Raw genomic sequence first — 18,728 nt, 5'->3', positions numbered from 1 at the left:
AACCTTTTTTACTAAGGGGGACCCAAGGTTCAGAGGGGGTTTGGGGTTTGGTAAAAAAAAAAAACCCCCCCGGGGGGGGGGGTCCGGGGCCCCCCCCCCCCCCATTTTTTAAAAAAAAAACTTTTCCCCCCCCCCCCCCCCCAAAAAAAAAAAAAAAACCCCCCCCCCCCCCCCCCCCCCCCCCGAGCGCCGAGCCAGCCTGCCGCTGAGATTGAGACGGCGGGCCCGGGTGCTGGGGGGCAGGAATTTACTTTTTTTTTCCCGTTGTCAGAGGGGGTAACAGTACTATTTTCTAAAAATTGGAGGAGACGGGCCCTGCCAGACCCGTCCAGCCGGTGTTTTTCTAATTTGACCCTTTTCGAGAACTATTTTTACACTTGGATCCTGATAAATTCCAAAAATGAACCCTTTGCCTTGGCATTGTTTCCCCTCACGCCGAGAGTTCGTTACTCGACATGAAACCGCGCAACGCCGAGCCTTGCCACGTCACCTCCACCCTGGACTTGTTCGTCACACTGGGGCGAAGGCTCGGTGTTCGGCCCGTTAACGACGAGCCACAGACCACGATGTGATGCTGCGCCATGCCGAGATCTGCACCTTATACCCGCGTCAGTCTTCTTCCTCCCTCTTCTATCCATTCCTTTCCTTCTAGCCGCCACCCCTCTAGTCTCCCAAAGGGCACCCGAAACCCTAGACCCCAAATGTGCATGGAGTGAGGCCGGATCGAGTCCCAAATTGCATCACCAAGGTAATCCTCCACCCCCTCCACCCTTCTATGCTCGTGGATTTGATTTGAATAGAAGTTTTTTGGGTGGAACCCTAGGTTTGTTGGTACCTTAGGTTTGCAAGGTGATTCCCAAGTTGTTACTCTGAGGTTGTTGATGTATAGTAGTGTAGTCGTATTAGTGGTTGAATACTAGGTTGTTTGGTCTACTTCCACTAGATGGCCATGTGATATAGCGATTACGGACTATTCTTGGTTCTCCTAGTTTATTAAATTTAATTTTTGTGTAGGTACGATGTTCGGAGTGTCGATGTTCGAGATGTCAATCTTGCAGTATATGAGGTATGGAAAGTACCCATTTGTTTGGGATGTTGATGCCCCCGTGCCTCCACTGCAACCATTTATTAAAAAGAAGGTTGGCACAAGGTATAAGGATGCAGACCTCAGCGTGGCGCGGGGTCACACCGTGGTCTGTGGCTTGGCATTAACAGTCTGAACACCGAGCCCTGGCCCCAGCACGACGAACGAGTCCATGGTGGAGGTGACGTGGCAAGGCTCGGCGTCGCATGGCTTCACACTAAGTAACGGACCCTCGACGTGAGGGGAAGCAACGCGAAGGCAAAGGGTCCATTTTTCGTAATAGGTTTCGTGGGGTCCAAATGTAAAAACAGTTCTCGAAAAGGGTTAAATTAAAAAAATCACGTCCAAACGCTACTGCCCACCTCGCGTGCGGTAAAAGTGCGCGGTCGCGGTTGGATCCGGTGCGCACGTCTGGCTGGCCCTTCCGGTCCCGCACCGCACCGCACGGCGTCCGCTGCGGGCTGGCCCACCAGCTATGCGGCGGATAGGGGGATAAGGCTGGCACGGCATGGCCGCCGGGGACACGTCACCCCTGCGTCGGACCTGGGCGATAAGAGCCGTCCGTTCTTTATTGTTGGCGTCCCGGAGCGGTTTGGGCCGGACTTGCCGGCGGCACGACCTCACCCACCAACGACGGGACCCTTTTTCTTTTTCTCAGCTTACACTTACACGTCATCCTTCCTTCCTCGCGTGTTAAGCACTCCTACTGACAAGTACAGTACTGACTTGTGGCCTGTGTTATCTTATCACAAGCGCGTCAGGTTGACTAGCTAAGCTGGAACGGTAACGGGCATTGGATAAAGTAGCGTGACTCGGCGTGTCGGTGTCGCTAAACTTGACGGTCGATCACGCTTAAACCGGGCTCTTAATCTAGCTGCCGTGTGCTGCCTATACGCACGAAAGCCTGACTGTTCCCCGTGTTTATCAAGGACCAGGAAGATGCCAGTGCTCGCATACCGTGCCTGGATTTCTGCGGAATCTAACGACCTGGCTTCCGACACGATGTTGACACGCGTGGAATTTTATTTCTGTCGCCTGGGGGTGCTTTTTTTCCTCCTTCGTATCTTATAGTAATCTTATCTTTGTTCTAGATAAGCACGCGACTGGATTTCTTTTCTTCGAGAAAGTCTGTGAGAACAGGACAACGGTCACTTTCGACGTACTGAAATTGGGCTGCAATTAAGTACAAGAAAGAAGTGAAAGCCCGCGAGCTAATTTATATCGAGGCGCTTTCTTCTGATTTGGGGCTTCCAAAAATGGGCCAAACCTCTCGATAGAGAAGGTGTGAAATGTTCCACATGGTATTGATCCACGTAAGGGCCCAAAATGTTGGAATGGCTCGAGCCCGTCAGGCAGCTAACATAGGCCGACATTATGATCCTAGTAGCAAAGAAAGAATGAACAGCAGGGTACAATTTTTCCACCTCCCCTCCTTGCTTCTGCCTTCTGATTCCTTTGCGACGAGGAGTCAGGCGGTCATGGTCTTGCCTCCCTCCCTACCCGCAAAGAACGAAGGAATGAACAACTCGTAGTTGTAATTTTAGGTCATTTGGTCCTCTTTCTCTCGCCTACTCCTTCTATTTTGCCGTTTTAGCTTTTTTAAATGTTAGCAATATTTAATATTTATTTATATATCAAATGGCCCTACTGACATTGTATGCTGACATTGTATACGGCTACCTAGGATGATTGACATGTCCCAATGCTGCAATGCACATGCACACTCGTGGTGACGCTCCCATGACTTGTTTTTCCGTAGCCATGGACGACTGATGTGATGCTGGCGCTTGGGATGTGAAGACTGACCTCGCCCTCCCGGGAACGACAAAGAAACCATCGCGAGATGGAACCGAACCATATACACATACAGTACTAGGTGTGCCGCCAAAGAAACACGTTAAGTTTCGGGGCCACCCGAGATGAATGAAACCAAGCATCGGAACTGGGAATTCTGCTCGTGTCTCAGACATGCCATCACTCTCTGACTTCACGGATTTATACAGCAAAGCAAATCGCCATCCATGTACACTCTCTGACTTGCAAAATTGCTACAGATCCACCCCCTGATTCATCTGGCAAATCTAGTTGGTCGCTAGATGGGAGGCGGCTGGTGCAGGTGGTGCCTGAGCACACGCAGCACGTCGAGCAGGCCGACGACGCCCACCAGCACAAGCTCGCGCTCCTCCCCCTCCTCGTCCACCACCCACACGTGCGTCGCGCGGTGCGCCATCGCCTGCACCATCACCGCCACCAGCGAGCTACCCCTGCGGCACACGATCGCCTCCGCCGCCGGCCGCCACCCCATGGCGCGCGACGAGAACGGGCCGCGCTTGCCTCGCCTCGCGCACGGCGACGCCACGCACCTCTTGCCGTCGTTGTCTTCGTCGCTGGAGCAGAGAGCGGACGGCGATGTGGGCTGTCGGGAGAGGAGCGGCAGGGCGGAGAGCGCGCTGTCCCCGGCGGCGACGGCGAGGTTGGCGGCCGGGCGGACGACGCCGAGGTCGGAGACGGAGCGGGAGGCGGTCGGGGAGAAGAGGCCGATGGAGCTCAGGAAGAAGCGCACCACGTCCTCCAGCGTGAGCCAGCACAGCTCGGCGCGGCCGGCGCGCCGCCACCGCTCCCGAATCGGCACCACGAGGCTGTGCGCGCCGCCCAAGAGCGAGTCCACTGCCTCCAGCACACTGCGCAGATGACATCATTGACCAAAACGACGGGATCAAGAACCGGATGAGCACAGATTATTCAAACCGGACGCGGCGGACGTACGTGGCGGTCCGGGGAAAGGTACACGTGCAGCAACCTCGCGTCGGGCTCGATGCGGCGGACGGGCGGCGGCGCGGCGGCCGCGAGCAGGTCGGAGAGGGTGGCCTGGAGCGCGGCGGCCGGGGAGGCGAGGTTGGCGCCGGCGCAGAGGAAGAGCAGCACGTCGGCCATGCACACCCGGCCGGCCACGTCCGACCCCTCCTCGCCGTCCCAGACCGCGATGGCCTCCGCGCCCTCGAGCTCGGCGGCGGCGTCCGCGACGGTGGAGGACGGCGGCAGCCACCGCAGCGCCGGCTTGCCGATGCAGAGGTCCGACACGTCGTGCGCCTGTAGCAGCGTCGCCGCCATGCGTGCACCGCCGATCGCACGAGCAGCTGCGGCGAGCTCGTTCGGCTGCCGCTCTGGTACGGTACCCCACAGCCCACAGCGGCGGCGGCGGGGAGACGTGTGTAAGCCAAAAGCGGTGGATGGACCTGTGAGACTGTGGTAATGGTGAGAGAACATGCAGGCATGGCTTAAATACAGAGCAAGTGTTGGCGTGTGTGCTCGGAAGAAACGTGGCAGTGGCCTGGGCGATGACAGCGATCGAGGCGAGACGTGGCAATGCGGCATCTGGGCCGGCATTTGTGGATAGCAGTACTTGTTTGTTCAGTTAGTGAGCTCAGAGGCATACCGAGCTCCAACTAGTACATGTCTTGCTGTTGGCGCTTCATCGTTGATGGAGAGCTGCAGACGATAGAAATCTACGCCGTACATGTATTCTCAACCCGTAGATACACGGCATTGTAGTTTATGTACCACGTTGTTGCGTTGCTGGCCGGGAACATACTGTATAGACGTGGCAAGCAACAGAGATGCAGGTTGCTTCATCGGGTTTCCTTTCACAGGAGCGAGCAGTGACGTGGTAGCACGGGATGGGTCCACAGATGTAGTATAATTGTATAGTTAGTTGGTGGTTAATCATGCTGCGATTGCTAGTCTGAATCTGTGACTGTCGCGAGGGTCAAATGCTCCATCGACCTGCGTTGGTAGATGGATTGCTGAAGCTACGCGTAGTCTGCAATGATCTGATCCCGCTCTGCTGATGAGCAAATGCCAAATTCAGTTGCACAACCACAGCTTTTCACGAGGTCAAACGCTCCAGTTTCCTTCATATCGATCGTCAGTCGGTGCCAGGTGCATTCCGTTGCAGGGTAGTCCATTGTGCAACCAATCCGAGACACACATGCACGAAGAAATACCAGTTGTCACGGCCTGCCCTGTTATCCAATCCATACACACAATACGGTACAATGTATAGTATATGCTCACGGGCGGTTTGGCGTGTACGTGCTGCCTGCACACGTGCATGCCACTTGTTGCTCGGTGAAAGTGAGGTCAGTGTAGGATAATGCGTGTGCTGGCAAGTACATTAGCATGTGCAATGCCATGCAAGGCCGGGTGTACCGTGTACGTATGCGCCACGCGCCGCCGCCTCCACACGCGGTGCGCGGCTGCTGCTGCGACGGGGACGGACAAGCCTGGGTGCATGGCAGCAGCGGTGTATGATCCGCCGCGCATGCATGCTCGTGCCAGAGCCAACGACGAGCGACACTTGCTGCTGCTGCTGCTGCAGAACAACGACACGATCGAATTCATTTGGAGGGATGCCCGCAGCTAGCCAACATTTACTACACGACTAATTGGAAACGAGCAAAAAAACTGCTAGTTAAAAAAAGGGAAATGAAGACGAAAGCATCGTAAAAGAACAAACTAAGGAAAGGGAAAGCTCCATTATCTAATGTATCAAACATGATGACCTAGAGCCTCCTGGATCATTCCAGGAACAGCAAAGAATGCGACAGGCAGTTTAATCTTGTTGTATTCGACGACGATGCCAGCAGGCACCCCATGAATAGTGGAATTAGACCCCTGAAAAAGACCATCACTAGTTTATGGGTGCCTGCGGCTAATTCGTGGCATCATAACCAACCATCACTAGTTTGCCTGCTAAAGAGAACGCATGTACAATCATCCTGCCACAGAGGAGTGCTTCGGTCTGAAGAAATTCGATATGTATGGAAAGTCTCCCGATTGTGTCTCGGTCAGGATGAGCATTGCAAGCACGTATTTTTCTGACTGTTGACCACCATCACACGCACTCAACGAAGCACTATGCGAGGGTGAAATGTAAGCAAGCAGGGGTGTTTGGAAGACAGGGGCTATTTAGCCCCTGTCACATCGGATGTTTGACACTAATTAGAAGTATTAAATATAGGCTAATTACAAAACTAATTGCACAACCCCTAGATTAAATCGTGAGACGAATCTATTAAGCCTAATTAGTCCATACACACCCAAGAGACCCGGGATCAGCTCCCTCTCTCGCGCTCCTATAACCCCTACTACAGAATCCCGCGTGGGCAACACGAGCAGTGCCTCATATTGGACGTAGGGTTTTCACTTGCCCGAACCAGTCTAAACCCCGTGTCTTCCACGCCATCATCCGAAGCCTTACGCGCATAAAAGAAATTTACTAGTCTTAGTCTTGATCCGCTAATCTTGACAACGACATTCTGCTATTAGTTTTGTAATTAGCTTATATTTAATCCTTCTAATTAGTATCCGAATATCTGATGTGACAGGATTAAAAATTTAGTCCCTGGTATCCGAACGAGGCCTAACACTCCTGTGTGATCATAAAGGAGCAGAGGCGTATATGGGCCTCTTCTGGCCTGAGAAACCCAGCGATCTAAGCCCACCGTACTCCAGGCCACCAAACACCATCTGGTGGGCTTATTTTCAGTGCTCCGATCCTTGTCCATGGATGAATGAATGGCGTCATGGGCTTGAAGCTTCTAGGTTCGTTGCTGCTTAAGCTGATTACTACTAGGATTAGTACCTTGCAGCACGGGTCGGAGTTTCTATTTGGTCGTTGGGCTAGTAGACAAATTAAATGCTCTGCACCTGGCTGCCAAAGGCATAGGTTTCCAGGATTAGAGGAACGGGAAGGAAATGTCCCTGTTCCTTATTTACACTTATTACACAAGAAAGCTTCATTAGACTAACCAACCAACTGTTTCCGGTCATTATGTCACTGGTGGTTTGCGAACCAACAGGCCCACAACTAACTACCGCCAACGCGTGACGGCAGCACCGCACCAAACCCATTTCGGTCACCGTCCAGTCTTCAACGTCTCCCGGTGGTTTCATTGGCCAGGCTTTTTTGAAAAATAGTTCGTCTTTTCAAATTCATTCAGGCCGCCGCGCACGACCTTCAACGTCTCCTGGTCCGCGACCGATCACTCCACCGCCGGAGTCGTCGGTGCATGGACCAGGCGTACGAGAGCACCGCCCGCCTCGAGCGTCCCCCAACTCCTGCCGCGGGGCCCAGATGTCACTTCCGCTTCTCCACCCCCACCGACGCCCCGTGGACGAGTCACCGTCCGCAGACAGGTGGTCCCGAGTTGATCCCTTGCCCACATGTCATTCTCCTAGTGAAACAGAGAGAGGCAGCGGTCGCGGCGACCACTTCTGGGCCCCGCGTGTCAGTTGGTGGGCCCGCGGGTTTCTCGCTCCGTCCCCGTGTGCGCTGCGGACGGCGCTGTGCTCTCCCCCAGCTCCCACGCAACGAATACAAACAGAAGCCAAGAGACCTTCAAGTGGAGCCAAAAAGCGGGGGGCACCGCACCGCAGGAGGAGCCAAGCTTTCGGTTCGGTGGGGGGTGGAGCCTTGTCGCGCTCCAGCGGCGGCTACGGTTTTCGGGGCTCCGCGCCTGCTCGCTGCTTCCATCCCATGGTGGCGAGCTGAAGCCTGGAGCGGCGGGTGGTGCGGAGGAGCGAGAGCAGGCCACGGCGAGGCGGAGGCGGCGGAGGAGATGGTGGTGTGCTCCATGCGCAAGTCGTTCAAGGACTCGCTCAAGGTGCTCGAGGCCGACATCCAGCACGCCAACACCCTGTGAGTACAATATCTCTGCAGCAGCCGCAACCCCCTGATTTCGCCTCCTTTTCCGGGGCTGTTTCCATCGCTGCCGGCCCATTTCACCGCTTGCGGTTGCTGCTTCGCGTCTCGGTCTCGGTCTAGTTTTGCTAATGGCTCCGATTTCTGAGCAAAATTGGGGCGAACATGTCTGTTACTGTTCGGTGGATGCTGCAGTAGCCGGCGGTTGATTGATTTTTTCTTTTAGGAGCGAGCTCATGCTGCGCGCATGATGAGTGAGTGATGCGATGCCGGTGGTTACCGACGCTCCGGACCGTGTGTGTTGGGACTGGCTGACTGACTGACGCGTGCCATTGTGCCTGAATTCGACAGGGCAGCGGATTTCTCCAGGGACTACGATGGGGCCTGCCTCCAGATGCGCATGTCCTACAGCCCCGCCGCGCAGTTCTTCCTCTTCCTCGTCCAGTGGACCGATTGCAGCCTCGCCGGCGCGCTTGGCCTGCTCAGGATCCTAATCTACAAGGTTTGTTTTCGGAGGTGTGGCGTGCTGTCAGGATTTGATGCCATGTCATGGTGATTTTCGCTGTGTCCTCAAGGAATTAATCCAGGCTGCTTTGCTGTGCAGGTTTATGTAGATGGGAGTACCACCATGTCCACACATGAGAGGAAAGCAAGCATAAGGGAATTTTATGGCAAGTGTTCTGTTACCAAAAGACCATCGGCGAAGCATCTGTTTTTACATGGTCTTCTAATGTCGACACTCATGACTTGCAGCTGTTATATTCCCCTCCCTCATGCAACTGCCCAAGGGGATCAGCGATGTCGATGACCGGAGGCAGAAGGCGGTCTGTACAGAGAGATACAGAAGGAGAGACGAGGATGAGAGCAAGAGGCCGGTTTCTGAGATCGATGTTGAGAGGGAGGAAGAATGTGGCATTTGCATGGAGATGAACAGCAAGGTGGTGCTACCCACCTGCAGCCACGCTATGTGCATCAAGTGCTACCGCCAATGGTGAGAACCGGGAACCAAACCCTGTCATTTAATCCATTTTTACTGTGATGTTGAAAGGTGGTGGTTTGGGCATCTCTTCTAGATAACATATTGCTAACGCATTTGGTTGACAAAAGTGCTGCGTTTTTGCTTTCTTAACTGTCAGCATTGGTCCTTTGTGCTCAAATGTCGATTTCCTGTAAACAAGCTAGCACAGCCTTGCTTGTAGCCTTCGCAACAGTCCCTGCATTTGGCCTGATCATTCAGATACTTGTCTATCAGTTCATATAGTTAGCTTTGTGTGATTTTGAGCAGTTAATTCGATCCCTTGAGTTCTGCTAGTACCTGGCATGACGTAGGTGAGTGGTCCCTAATCCTGATGAGAGAAGCAGGACATGCATGGCATGTGGTTATCTCAATGCTAGCCATCTAAAGCTCTGCTGTCAAGCATGGGCACCTTAATTGAGCAGCAGTGCTAAGTACTCCTTACATGAAATTTGCAAAATGAAGAAAATACTCTCTGCTCCTTTCCATTGCATGTTCCTAATAATACTCTTAGAGTCAGAGACCCAGTAAGGTCCTGAACAGCCAATTGTTGAGTAGCCTCATTGCCTGAGCTCCAAGAGACAGCTTCCTCTGCTGTATGATATATATGAAGTATGAATTACATGCGTTCACTGAACTATCTACTGCAAAGATATAGATAAAGCAGCTGTGTTGATTGAACCATGTGGTATCTATCTTGGTTGCAGGCGTTCAAGATCTCAGTCCTGCCCCTTCTGTCGGGATAGCCTCAAAAGAGTAAATTCCGGTGATCTGTGGATGTTCACCGACTGCCGAGACATAGTTGACATGGCAACGGTGACCAGAGAGAACATCAGGCGCCTGTTTATGTACATCGAGAAGCTGCCTCTCGTCACGCCGGACAACATCTTCTACCCCTATGATTCTCATGTAAAATAGCACGAGCTGCACATGATGATGACTTGCTCACCATTGTTTTCTGAGAGTGATGACGCATGGCTTATTGATTCATGCAGAGGATGTTCCTCGTCCTAGGATGTGGCTAATCTTGGAGCAGATTGTGGGCTCTTACAAGGGACCTTGAGAGCTCTGACTGGGTGTAGAGTCTGTTCAGGTTTTGTAAATGTCTGTACATAGGAGTATTTATGATGTAACGGAAAAAATAACTTTAGGGAAAAAGCATTGTGTTCTGAAGTATGCAAGCTCTAATTGAGATAAACTTGGTGCATGTATTGGGTTCGATTTTAATCTTGAAATGCTCTGCAGTTTCAACTGGATATACTGAAATCTTTTGGTTAGAATGGTTGGGCGTGTTTGGTGGTAGCCCAAGCTTGCCAAGCCAAATCACGGGCGAGCCAAATATTTGGCGAGCCTTTTTGCCGCCGTTGCTTTGGCCAACATTGGCAGGAAAAAGAACGTGCAAGGGCAGGCGTGCGTTGGCGAGCCAATGAATCGGTGTCCATCCAAGCAGTCACAACCAACAACTCGGTCACTACCAAATAATTGGTTTGGCAGCTATCGGCAGTAATCCAAACAAGCCCTATGGTCTGTTTTTTCCTTTTCTTTTACTAGCAAGGGCACTGTCTGTCTTGTCATTTAAGAAGAAGAAACATACTACCGGTCTGGCTTAAAATTCACCGCAAGGGTGCACGCATGCAAGGACTCAAACGGTGTCGGTTGACATGTACAGCGAGGATTGCTACATGGAGGAACACTCTACCCTGTGCTCCCCGGATATTTATGGACCAAGCATCGCGGCAGGCGATAGCAACCGGTGGCTATAAATTAGGCGCACCGTACTGCCCGTACCATCACGACCAAACAACTGGATGCTGATTCTCTTCCATTTTTTTCAAAAAATAAAAGAAAAGAAAACGAAAACTGTCCATAGACAATTATGCAGGCTGTGTTATGTGCAAAATAGGCACTCCTACCTCATGTTTCAAAACATTTCATCTTTTGGCATGGACAGGTGATGCAATTTGTAAGCTAGAAAACCAAAAACAGGCAATCAGAGAGATACATGGAGGATGCAGCTGATAAAAAAAAAGGAAAAACAAATGAAATATTTCTGTGTTTGGTCAGTGAAGACACCAGTCATGCCTTCATCTTTTTCTGAAACATTCGGTACAGCATTCTTCCCCATCATGGCTGGGGTTATAAGGGTCAGTCGCTACTCAAATATCTGTGCATATTGAAAGGCATTCAAAAGTAGCCATTCAAAACTATTCTAACCACTGCTGCTGCTACTCCACCATGAGAATCATCTCTCCATAAGAAAAAAAAGGTATACTCTTATCATCCTTCCGAAACCCTCGGAGCAAAACTCTTTCCTGAAGGGTTCGCCATATGACATCAGTAAAATCTTAGTTGTTGACCTGAAATGAATAGGTTGCAAGGCTTTACTACTGGTGAACACTTAGAATGTTGCAGGTTGCAAAAGAAAGCACTTGTCTGGAAACATCTCACCTTGTCTAAAATCCGTAGTTTCCATGAATCACTCCTACGAGATGTGTTGGGTTCAGCATAGTCTGCTGGACCATGTTGGGACTGGTTTCTTAGGAGAGGCAGCCTTGCAGGCACAGTGGTGTCATCATCACTGTCATAGTCAGTCTCTCGGTCAGGCCCAAGGGTCCTGAGTACCATCCCAAGAATGATTGATAACACCTGAAAGTTAACTAAATGTGTTAACAGAGGATCACCATGCTCAAAGCTTAGTTTCTCTTCAATTGCAGATGCAGTTACTCAAATCAAACAGAGGCAGAGGTCAAACAAAGTTTTCTTTTCCTCAAAAGACAGCCTCTGATTTCATTCAGAAAATTGATTACTAACAATGTTAAACAAATAAGTGCAAGATCATTGTAGCATTCATGTTTGGCTGTTTCTCAAGCATTCTTAAGGTGGTTTCTCAAGCATTCTTAACAGAACATATGCCAGAAGTCAAATATGTTTCTAAGCATTCTACAAAGGCGAAAGAATAGTCCGCTCTGTGCTCACCGCTCTACAAAGACAGAATGTTTAACACCTACTAAAAAGTGGCCCATACTTAACTAAGCAATAATAGTGTCTTCTATGTCCATTCACAAGAACTTCTCCAACATGTATTGCTCATATGCAAGTTAGAACTATACCGTAATGAAGGTTAAGTTCTAATGCAGCAGGGATGCAGAAGAATCTCACCTGAGCAGCCACCACTGAGAGGCCTACCCATTCACATATCTCAAAATTTGATCTCACAAATACCTTGAATTCATCAAACTTGCCTGATGGATCAGGGGGGAAATCCTGAAGGTTTGAAAACGTCAAATAGCAGATATAAGGAGCTCAATGATCCTTCATAGTTCACAGCTGAGGAGCTCCTTACCTCTTCCCAGTTGTTATTCAGACATACATCCACAGTGATCGCACCTTCCAGTATAATAAGCACGAATACGATGATCATGTACTGAACAAGGTTAAGGGAAAAAAAAAGACCGAATATAATTGTCAGGACACATTGTACTACATTGTACTGAACATTATGGAACTCAAAGAACATGACTACAATTTGGAGGCTTGTGTGAACAAGTAGTGGCCTGCACTCTCCATTCGGTTATACCATATATTTTTTTGTGGCATCTCAGTATCTCATATATAAAGATTATATAATCCAGAAGAAAATATAGCTTCTGCACCTAATTGAAAACCTTGATGAGCCAGCAGCAGCTGCTAAACTAATTCACTGTAGGTAGTCAGCAAGCAAAACGCAAGTCATGGAAACTGGTGTATCAGACAAACATGTAATTCCATGTATCTAGCAATTCACTATAGGTTGCCAGCAAGTAAACACAAAGTGATGGAAGCTGGTACATCAAAAAACATGTAATTTCATGCATCTAGCGATTCAAAGGATACACAAGAGAGGCAGTGACCATTTGCAGTTTCCGCAGCAATATGCCCAGAGCAAGTCAGAAGGCAAAGAAAGATCCCCATGCCAAGAAATGTGTAGATGAACCTGCATGACCAGTAAAATTTTCTCAGTAAAACAACTACCATGTTATATAGGAGTAGATGCAGGTTACCTTGTGGACATGGTGCCAAAATATTGCTCAACAATTGCATTTGACTACTTATTTTTAAATTAGCAAGTGCACGCCCCTCTGACATCATAGGTTTATAACAGCAGCAAAAGCAAGAACGCTTGGCCCATTTGATTAATACTACAGTGTTAAGATGAGGAAAGCGATTGTTAAACATGGTCGCTATTTGGTTGTTTAACATCAGCATCATCATTCTTTCCATATTCTTCATCAGTGCGCTTGTCCCACCAATCAACTAACCGTGGATCTCCTTTTGAGTTAGGCCGTCCGTTGCATCACATCATGCGTCCCGATCTGACGCCACATTGCAGCCGCCACCTAAATCTCTAGAATACGAGTCCAAAACAGGAACACGAAAGCGGATCACCTTGTCCACCGAATAGCACTAGCATCCACTAGACGGATACAGGATACCGTTTCTTTTTCCTTATGCGTCACTAACTGTAGCCAAATCTTCTATGTGAGGTGAGGCCCTGCCCATCACCCATCCAAAAAGAGTAGCCTTTGAAACTGCCATAGAAGAAAAAAGAAAGCTCTTTCGGTGGAGGCCGAGTAGGTTCGTTTTGCACGCCATTCCTCGATCTCTCATTTCTGCACGGCACCCTCAATTGGCTGGTACATCTAATCTAAGGGGAAAAATGCTCCAATGAAACAGTACAGTAATAAAATTTGTTGGCTGAAATCGAACGCATTTTTCAAAGCGACGGACGACGGATTGGCAAGAACAGCGAAGGGGGCAAGAAAGCTGCACAATCTAGGAACACAACTCTAGCGCGCGCGCGCGGAAGCAAGAACGGAGACTGAGATCTGCTGAAGCAGGAGGAGTGGGAGGGAGGAGCGGTTGCTGACCAGGGGGCGGGGAGGCGTTGGTCGAGTTGGGCGACCTCCCTGTACCACGCGCGGAGCATCCAGAGCGCGTAGAGGATGACGGCCATGCCGGCGAGCCCCACGACGGAGTTCACCGTCTTGAGCGTCGTCTGCACGCAGCTCCGCACCATCCGCCCCGCCATGCCGCCGCCGCCGCCGTGGCTGGCCCGAGCAAAGACCAGCTCCGGCAGCTCCTCCTTCCTCTTCCTCTTCCTCCCTCCCTCGGCTGGGCGAGGTCGGCGGCTTGGTGTGGGTTTACTTTTTGTTCACCGAGCGACGAAGCAGCAACTCGTGTGGGAGAAGCGGAGACCGGGTGGGGGTGCTTCTTCCGCGGCCGGGTTTGACGCGATGGCGTGGGGTTCTGGAGAAACGAAACCTTGAGCGGCGGAGCGGTGGGCTGGTGGCCGTGGGGGAGAAAAAGCGGCCGCGGCGAGGCGAGATGTTGACGAATCGCGGAGAAGTGTGCGTGCACGGACGGGGACGGGTGTACACTTGCCGAGTCGCCGGCAAACGGCTTCGCCGTCACGTCCCGCGCCGCATGGGCTGGCGGTTCCTGTTGACCTTCTTTCTACTCGTATCGTATCGTATGTGTCTTTGTATTTCGTTTGGATTTTCTTCGGTTGCGTGATCGGTGGATGCGAATTTAGATTTTGGGGTACAGCACGACAATAACGTGCCAATGATGTGCTATCATGCCCGGATGGGGTACCAACTGACACGAGTCGGTTGAAGCAATCGAGAGGTCAGCACCGGCCATGCCAGGTCTTCATTTTCACGGCTGCTTGCGCGTGTAGCTATGTAATTCATTCCGGATTGCATTAGGGGTTGCAATGTATTGATTCGCGCAGTGATTAATTACGTGCGTTAATACGATGTGTATCTTAGTGTTTTTTTAATTATGCGGCTGGAATGCCATGAAAAATTTTACTCCTTTGAACGTTCTTTCCTTTTTCACCAGTCTTTTCTAGAGATAGAATCCATGCACAGTACTTCCTCCATTTCAAATTCAAATTGTAGATCATTTTAACTTTTCCATATTTATATATATTTAGATGTATAGTATAAATGTCAAAAGTTTGGAATGGATGGAGTACGATGTTTCTCGATACAGATTTGGGTCTAAGGCTGCTAGGGCCGTGGTCCAAAAAGTATTTTGGCCCAACCTGTCTGCCCCTATGGGCCGCCAGACGACTATGCAATCCAAGGCCAAGCAGGGGCGCGCAGCAGCAGCAATTCCCCCGTTGGGAGCCGCCGCGTCGGTCTTGCTCGTCCACTGCGCCGGCGCGCCGCGAGTCGCACGCCCCCTCACCTCTCCGTCGCTCGCTGTCTCGCCCGCGCCCAAATCCTAGCTGGCGCGCCCACTTGCCGTCAGATCGATTCACGAGGGCTACGCCACGACTGCAATTCCGCCGTCGCAGTCCTTGCTGCGCCCCTGACGTCTTCCTCCCCCGCGAGCTGCGGTCTGCCGCCTCCGTCCACTGGCGCGAGGTCCAGGCCGTTGCCTCCGTCCGCAGACGAGCACCGCGGACCCCGCTGCCATCCACCTGTGTGCTCCCGAGGACGTGGAGAGGGAGCTCCCGAACTCGTCGGCGACCCCGCAGTCCTCGAGCTCGCACGCGCGAGGGCCGTCGCCGTCTGCCCGCGGGAGGGCCCGCTGTCCACCCGCGGCCTTCCTCTTCCGGTCCTGCCGCCTCCCACGGTTTTTTCAATCGGTAAGACCCGACCCGACCTCAAGCTTGATTCACCAGTCCGCATGTGCACTGATCCCAGTCCTCCACAATTTGAACTGAAAGCTATCTGATAAGTAAGTATCTCTTAGCTGTTAAGGAACTGTGATTTAATATTGTAACTGAGATTGATCAGATGATTATAACTTCAAACTAGCCTATTTTGGAGCAAAGAAGGATTTAGAACCCACCCCTCCGTTCTCCAAAGGTGCACCGAAGATGCCGCAGGTTATGGTGGTGGCGCGGAACTTCATGGATATGGTGGCTGCGCTGCCTGCCTCCAAGCTTGACATGCTCTATGACTCTGCCTTCATCTGTGAGGCTGTACTCAGGTCCGAAATCCACATTTTCTGCAATGCATTATTCGTTCTCAGTGATTTCCTCATCTTGATTCGGTTGAAGTTCGCAGGTCACTCCCGCCACTAGCTAAGAAGTATGCACTGCAGATGCTGTACGTGCTGGCACCGTTGACCGCCGCAGCTATGGAAGAGTGGGTGCTCGATGAATATGCTTCCAAGCACAGGGTCGCCATTGATAAGCTGCTCCAACTCAGGGTCTTTGTCGAAGTGCGCGATAGATAAGATCATCCATCTCCGTAAGAGGATATTTATGGCTTGACGTATGAGCAGACCATAACTAACCTGGGCTAGACCAGTTATTAGTGAATCGATTGGAACTCAAAACTCAAAAGTGGTGATATGCTGATATATATCTTGTCTTCGTTCTAGTGTTTTGAGTCATTTATTGCCTTTTTCTGCATTCATGGGAGCTTGGATTTTAACAGATAGCAAGTTGTTAGATTTTTGCCCCACGACAATCAATAATGCACGTTTGGTTCAAAGCAAGCAATAATTTGCACTTCAGCCACAAATCTGCATGCTTCCTATGGTAACCAAGTGGCATTCTCTGTACAGTATATTCAGTGTGCAACTGCGCATGTATGGCAACATGTGTGGTTGTAACAATGTATTAAGTCATGATACGTCCTTCATTTAGTCAGCCAACATTTTACATGTTCATTATGAAATAGCAGTAATGACAGGAAGTCTGATCAGTATTTACATGTTCTTATGGTAACCTTGAGGCCTGAGCTCTTGATGGCTATGTTGTTCTTTGTTAAATTATCATCATGAGATTGCCATGTCTGTGGATGCAAAAATTTACACATGTCGAGCAATGACACTAATAGATTTGCATGTTTCTTTACTCCGGCTTAAGAGATCGTTATATATTTCTAACGGAAAGAGATTGTGTTATGAAATGCGTCATATATACAGAATTCTTATGTACATTGATGGCTTGGTATGATTGCTTATTTCTGAAGACATTCATACTATTTTATTTAAGGTAGAGAAACGAGGATTTGTAATGATTTGATTAATCATAACCGGCTCTTTACTGCAGACTTGTCTGGAAATACTGCTAACTTACTATTAACTCGCTTAGGTCTGCAAGCATGCATGCTGGTGCATGGTAAATTAGGCCATTCCTAACTTTCATGGTTTTGCTCTGTATATAGACGAAAGGAGGTGAGTTACAAGATGAATCAAAAGTTCCAGGGTAATATGCAGAAGTATTTGGTTGACGGGTACGATTTTCTCAACTACTCTTTTCTTTGTTTGAAATCACATGGGTGATCCTATATCAAACTTGGAGCTGCTATGATGGTGTCATCAATACAGCATTACTGCATGTTCTCTCCATAATGTATATATACGCTCCAAGTTAAGATTTAAGAGTAGTGATTATTCCGCCTTATGAAATTACCCTGTGCCCTGATAATATTGCTAACGCATTGTCATCTTCTGTTGCTGTAAATGTTGTCCTGTGATTTCATACACTCCTGCCTAGTTTATATCAATCTTTTTTCCTTTATATATATGTACTTAATTTTTTGCATGACTATTTTTTTCTTTATTTGAGCCTTGGATAATTTGTAAACCTGCTGAAGTGCCGACCCTTTCTCTCCCTAAACTATACAGAAGCTGAGGCTTCAGGCTTTGTGGTCAGGTGGCGCATCTCGTGAACGTCCCGTCGTCCCCAAGGCTTTGTTACCTGTTGGCCACGGAGGGTGTACCGAGTTCTCCACACCGATTTTCATGCGGGACAAAAATAGAAATCAGAGTGTACTTTTTATTTGGCACACTAATAATTTCCAATATTTTGAAGCGTCGTCGGATAGGAATCCTATTCAGACAGATCCGAATCCCATAACAAAAATCTTTCAAGTTTGACGTTCCAAGCCAGATAAAAACATTGGCGGGTGATCGGGCGTGGCTCTCGACGGCGGCGGCGGCGGTCCCCCTTACGGGCAGGTTCGAGTCCTGTTTCGCCGTTTCTCTTTCGATAACGCACCGATCGATCTTTCTGAGCCGGCGATCAATTTGATGCCCTAGAACTCGGTTTCTTGAAGTTTCACTGACGACAAGCCTTGACTCATCTGAGACATGGCACGGCGACGCAAGGGAAATCGAGGAGGTCAGTAGTAATAATCCCGACAATATGCAAGCGTTTTTCTTTCTATTTCAGGAAGAACCCTCAAATTCCCCCCCCCCCCTCCTGCTTTCTTGACAGTCTCACTGTTATCATCATTAATTTCACAGTGCTTCACACCGTCCTCTAACCATGTCTTAGAATGTCGTAGATCACGCTTTACGGACTTCTCAGACGATTCAGATAGTCCCCGGCCTAAATTTGCCAAGTGTGATTCTGACAGTGCAGACGACTTCTATATTACCCGGTCTGAACCTGTCAAGTATGATTCTGATGGTGTGGATGATTCCAGTACCAGAGGTGGACTGAAAGACTTTGGATGGGTATCTAGAGTCCGCAAATCCATCGTGTTCCTTGACGCTATCGCTGGTAATTTTTTTTTGTTATATAGGCTTCTGCATTTGATAGTTATTGTTACTACTTACTAGTCAGAGAGCATACCAAAATTGCTATCAACAATAAATATTTGTACAATATGCAACTAATAACAAGAGGATAGTTCAGATCTTTAGTCAGAGTTTGCTCAGGGAAAGATTTGCTTATCTCTGTCTTTTCAGCAGCTCTGTGTGGGACATTGGTTAGTGGAAAGCAAAGGGGCTGATACAACTAATGACAGTCTTCTTGTCGTTTCTTTCTTTTTCTTTTTTTACCTTAGCAGTTTTGTGTTGGTAGGTTCTGGAGGGATATTAGGTCAAACATTCTCCATATTACATATAATGTGGAAAACAGTTCTATTGGCAATCCTTGATTGTATCCTGCTTGCACAGATGGAGAGCAAGGG

General features: G+C 49.7%; 3 protein-coding genes and 1 pseudogene across 3 annotated transcripts; 2 read left to right on the top strand and 2 right to left on the bottom strand.

Moving 5' to 3' along the window:
• Nucleotides 1–2,928: 2,928 nt before the first annotated feature.
• Nucleotides 2,929–4,319, bottom strand: LOC101776060 (CBS domain-containing protein CBSX5). The gene is made up of 2 exons (XM_004963318.2): nt 3,885–4,319; nt 2,929–3,765 (listed from the first exon to the last, which is right to left on the bottom strand). The coding sequence occupies exons 1-2, from the start codon at nt 4,193–4,195 to the stop codon at nt 3,177–3,179; spliced, it is 900 nt and encodes a 299-aa protein (XP_004963375.1). The 5' UTR covers nt 4,196–4,319; the 3' UTR covers nt 2,929–3,176.
• A 3,153-nt stretch (nt 4,320–7,472) lies between these two features.
• On the top strand, nt 7,473–10,060 carry LOC101760784. The gene is made up of 6 exons (XM_004959995.2): nt 7,473–7,784; nt 8,139–8,289; nt 8,392–8,458; nt 8,541–8,778; nt 9,510–9,711; nt 9,798–10,060. Exons 1-6 carry the CDS (start codon nt 7,705–7,707, stop codon nt 9,825–9,827), a joined length of 768 nt encoding a protein of 255 aa, XP_004960052.1. The 5' UTR covers nt 7,473–7,704; the 3' UTR covers nt 9,828–10,060.
• A 761-nt stretch (nt 10,061–10,821) lies between these two features.
• LOC101760370 (tetraspanin-19) lies at nt 10,822–14,252 on the bottom strand. The gene is made up of 6 exons (XM_004959994.3): nt 13,710–14,252; nt 12,676–12,775; nt 12,146–12,226; nt 11,962–12,066; nt 11,251–11,448; nt 10,822–11,159 (listed from the first exon to the last, which is right to left on the bottom strand). Exons 1-6 carry the CDS (start codon nt 13,868–13,870, stop codon nt 11,148–11,150), a joined length of 657 nt encoding a protein of 218 aa, XP_004960051.1. The 5' UTR covers nt 13,871–14,252; the 3' UTR covers nt 10,822–11,147.
• Nucleotides 14,253–14,960: 708 nt separating this feature from the next.
• Nucleotides 14,961–18,728, top strand: part of LOC101759965 — a 26,888-nt pseudogene continuing 23,120 nt past the window's right edge.

Source organism: Setaria italica, chromosome III (genome assembly GCF_000263155.2).
Source record: "Setaria italica strain Yugu1 chromosome III, Setaria_italica_v2.0, whole genome shotgun sequence".
Classification (NCBI taxonomy): domain Eukaryota; kingdom Viridiplantae; phylum Streptophyta; class Magnoliopsida; order Poales; family Poaceae; genus Setaria; species Setaria italica.
The sequence above is the reverse complement of the archived record's forward strand: the minus strand, read 5'-3'. Positions and strand labels throughout refer to the sequence as shown.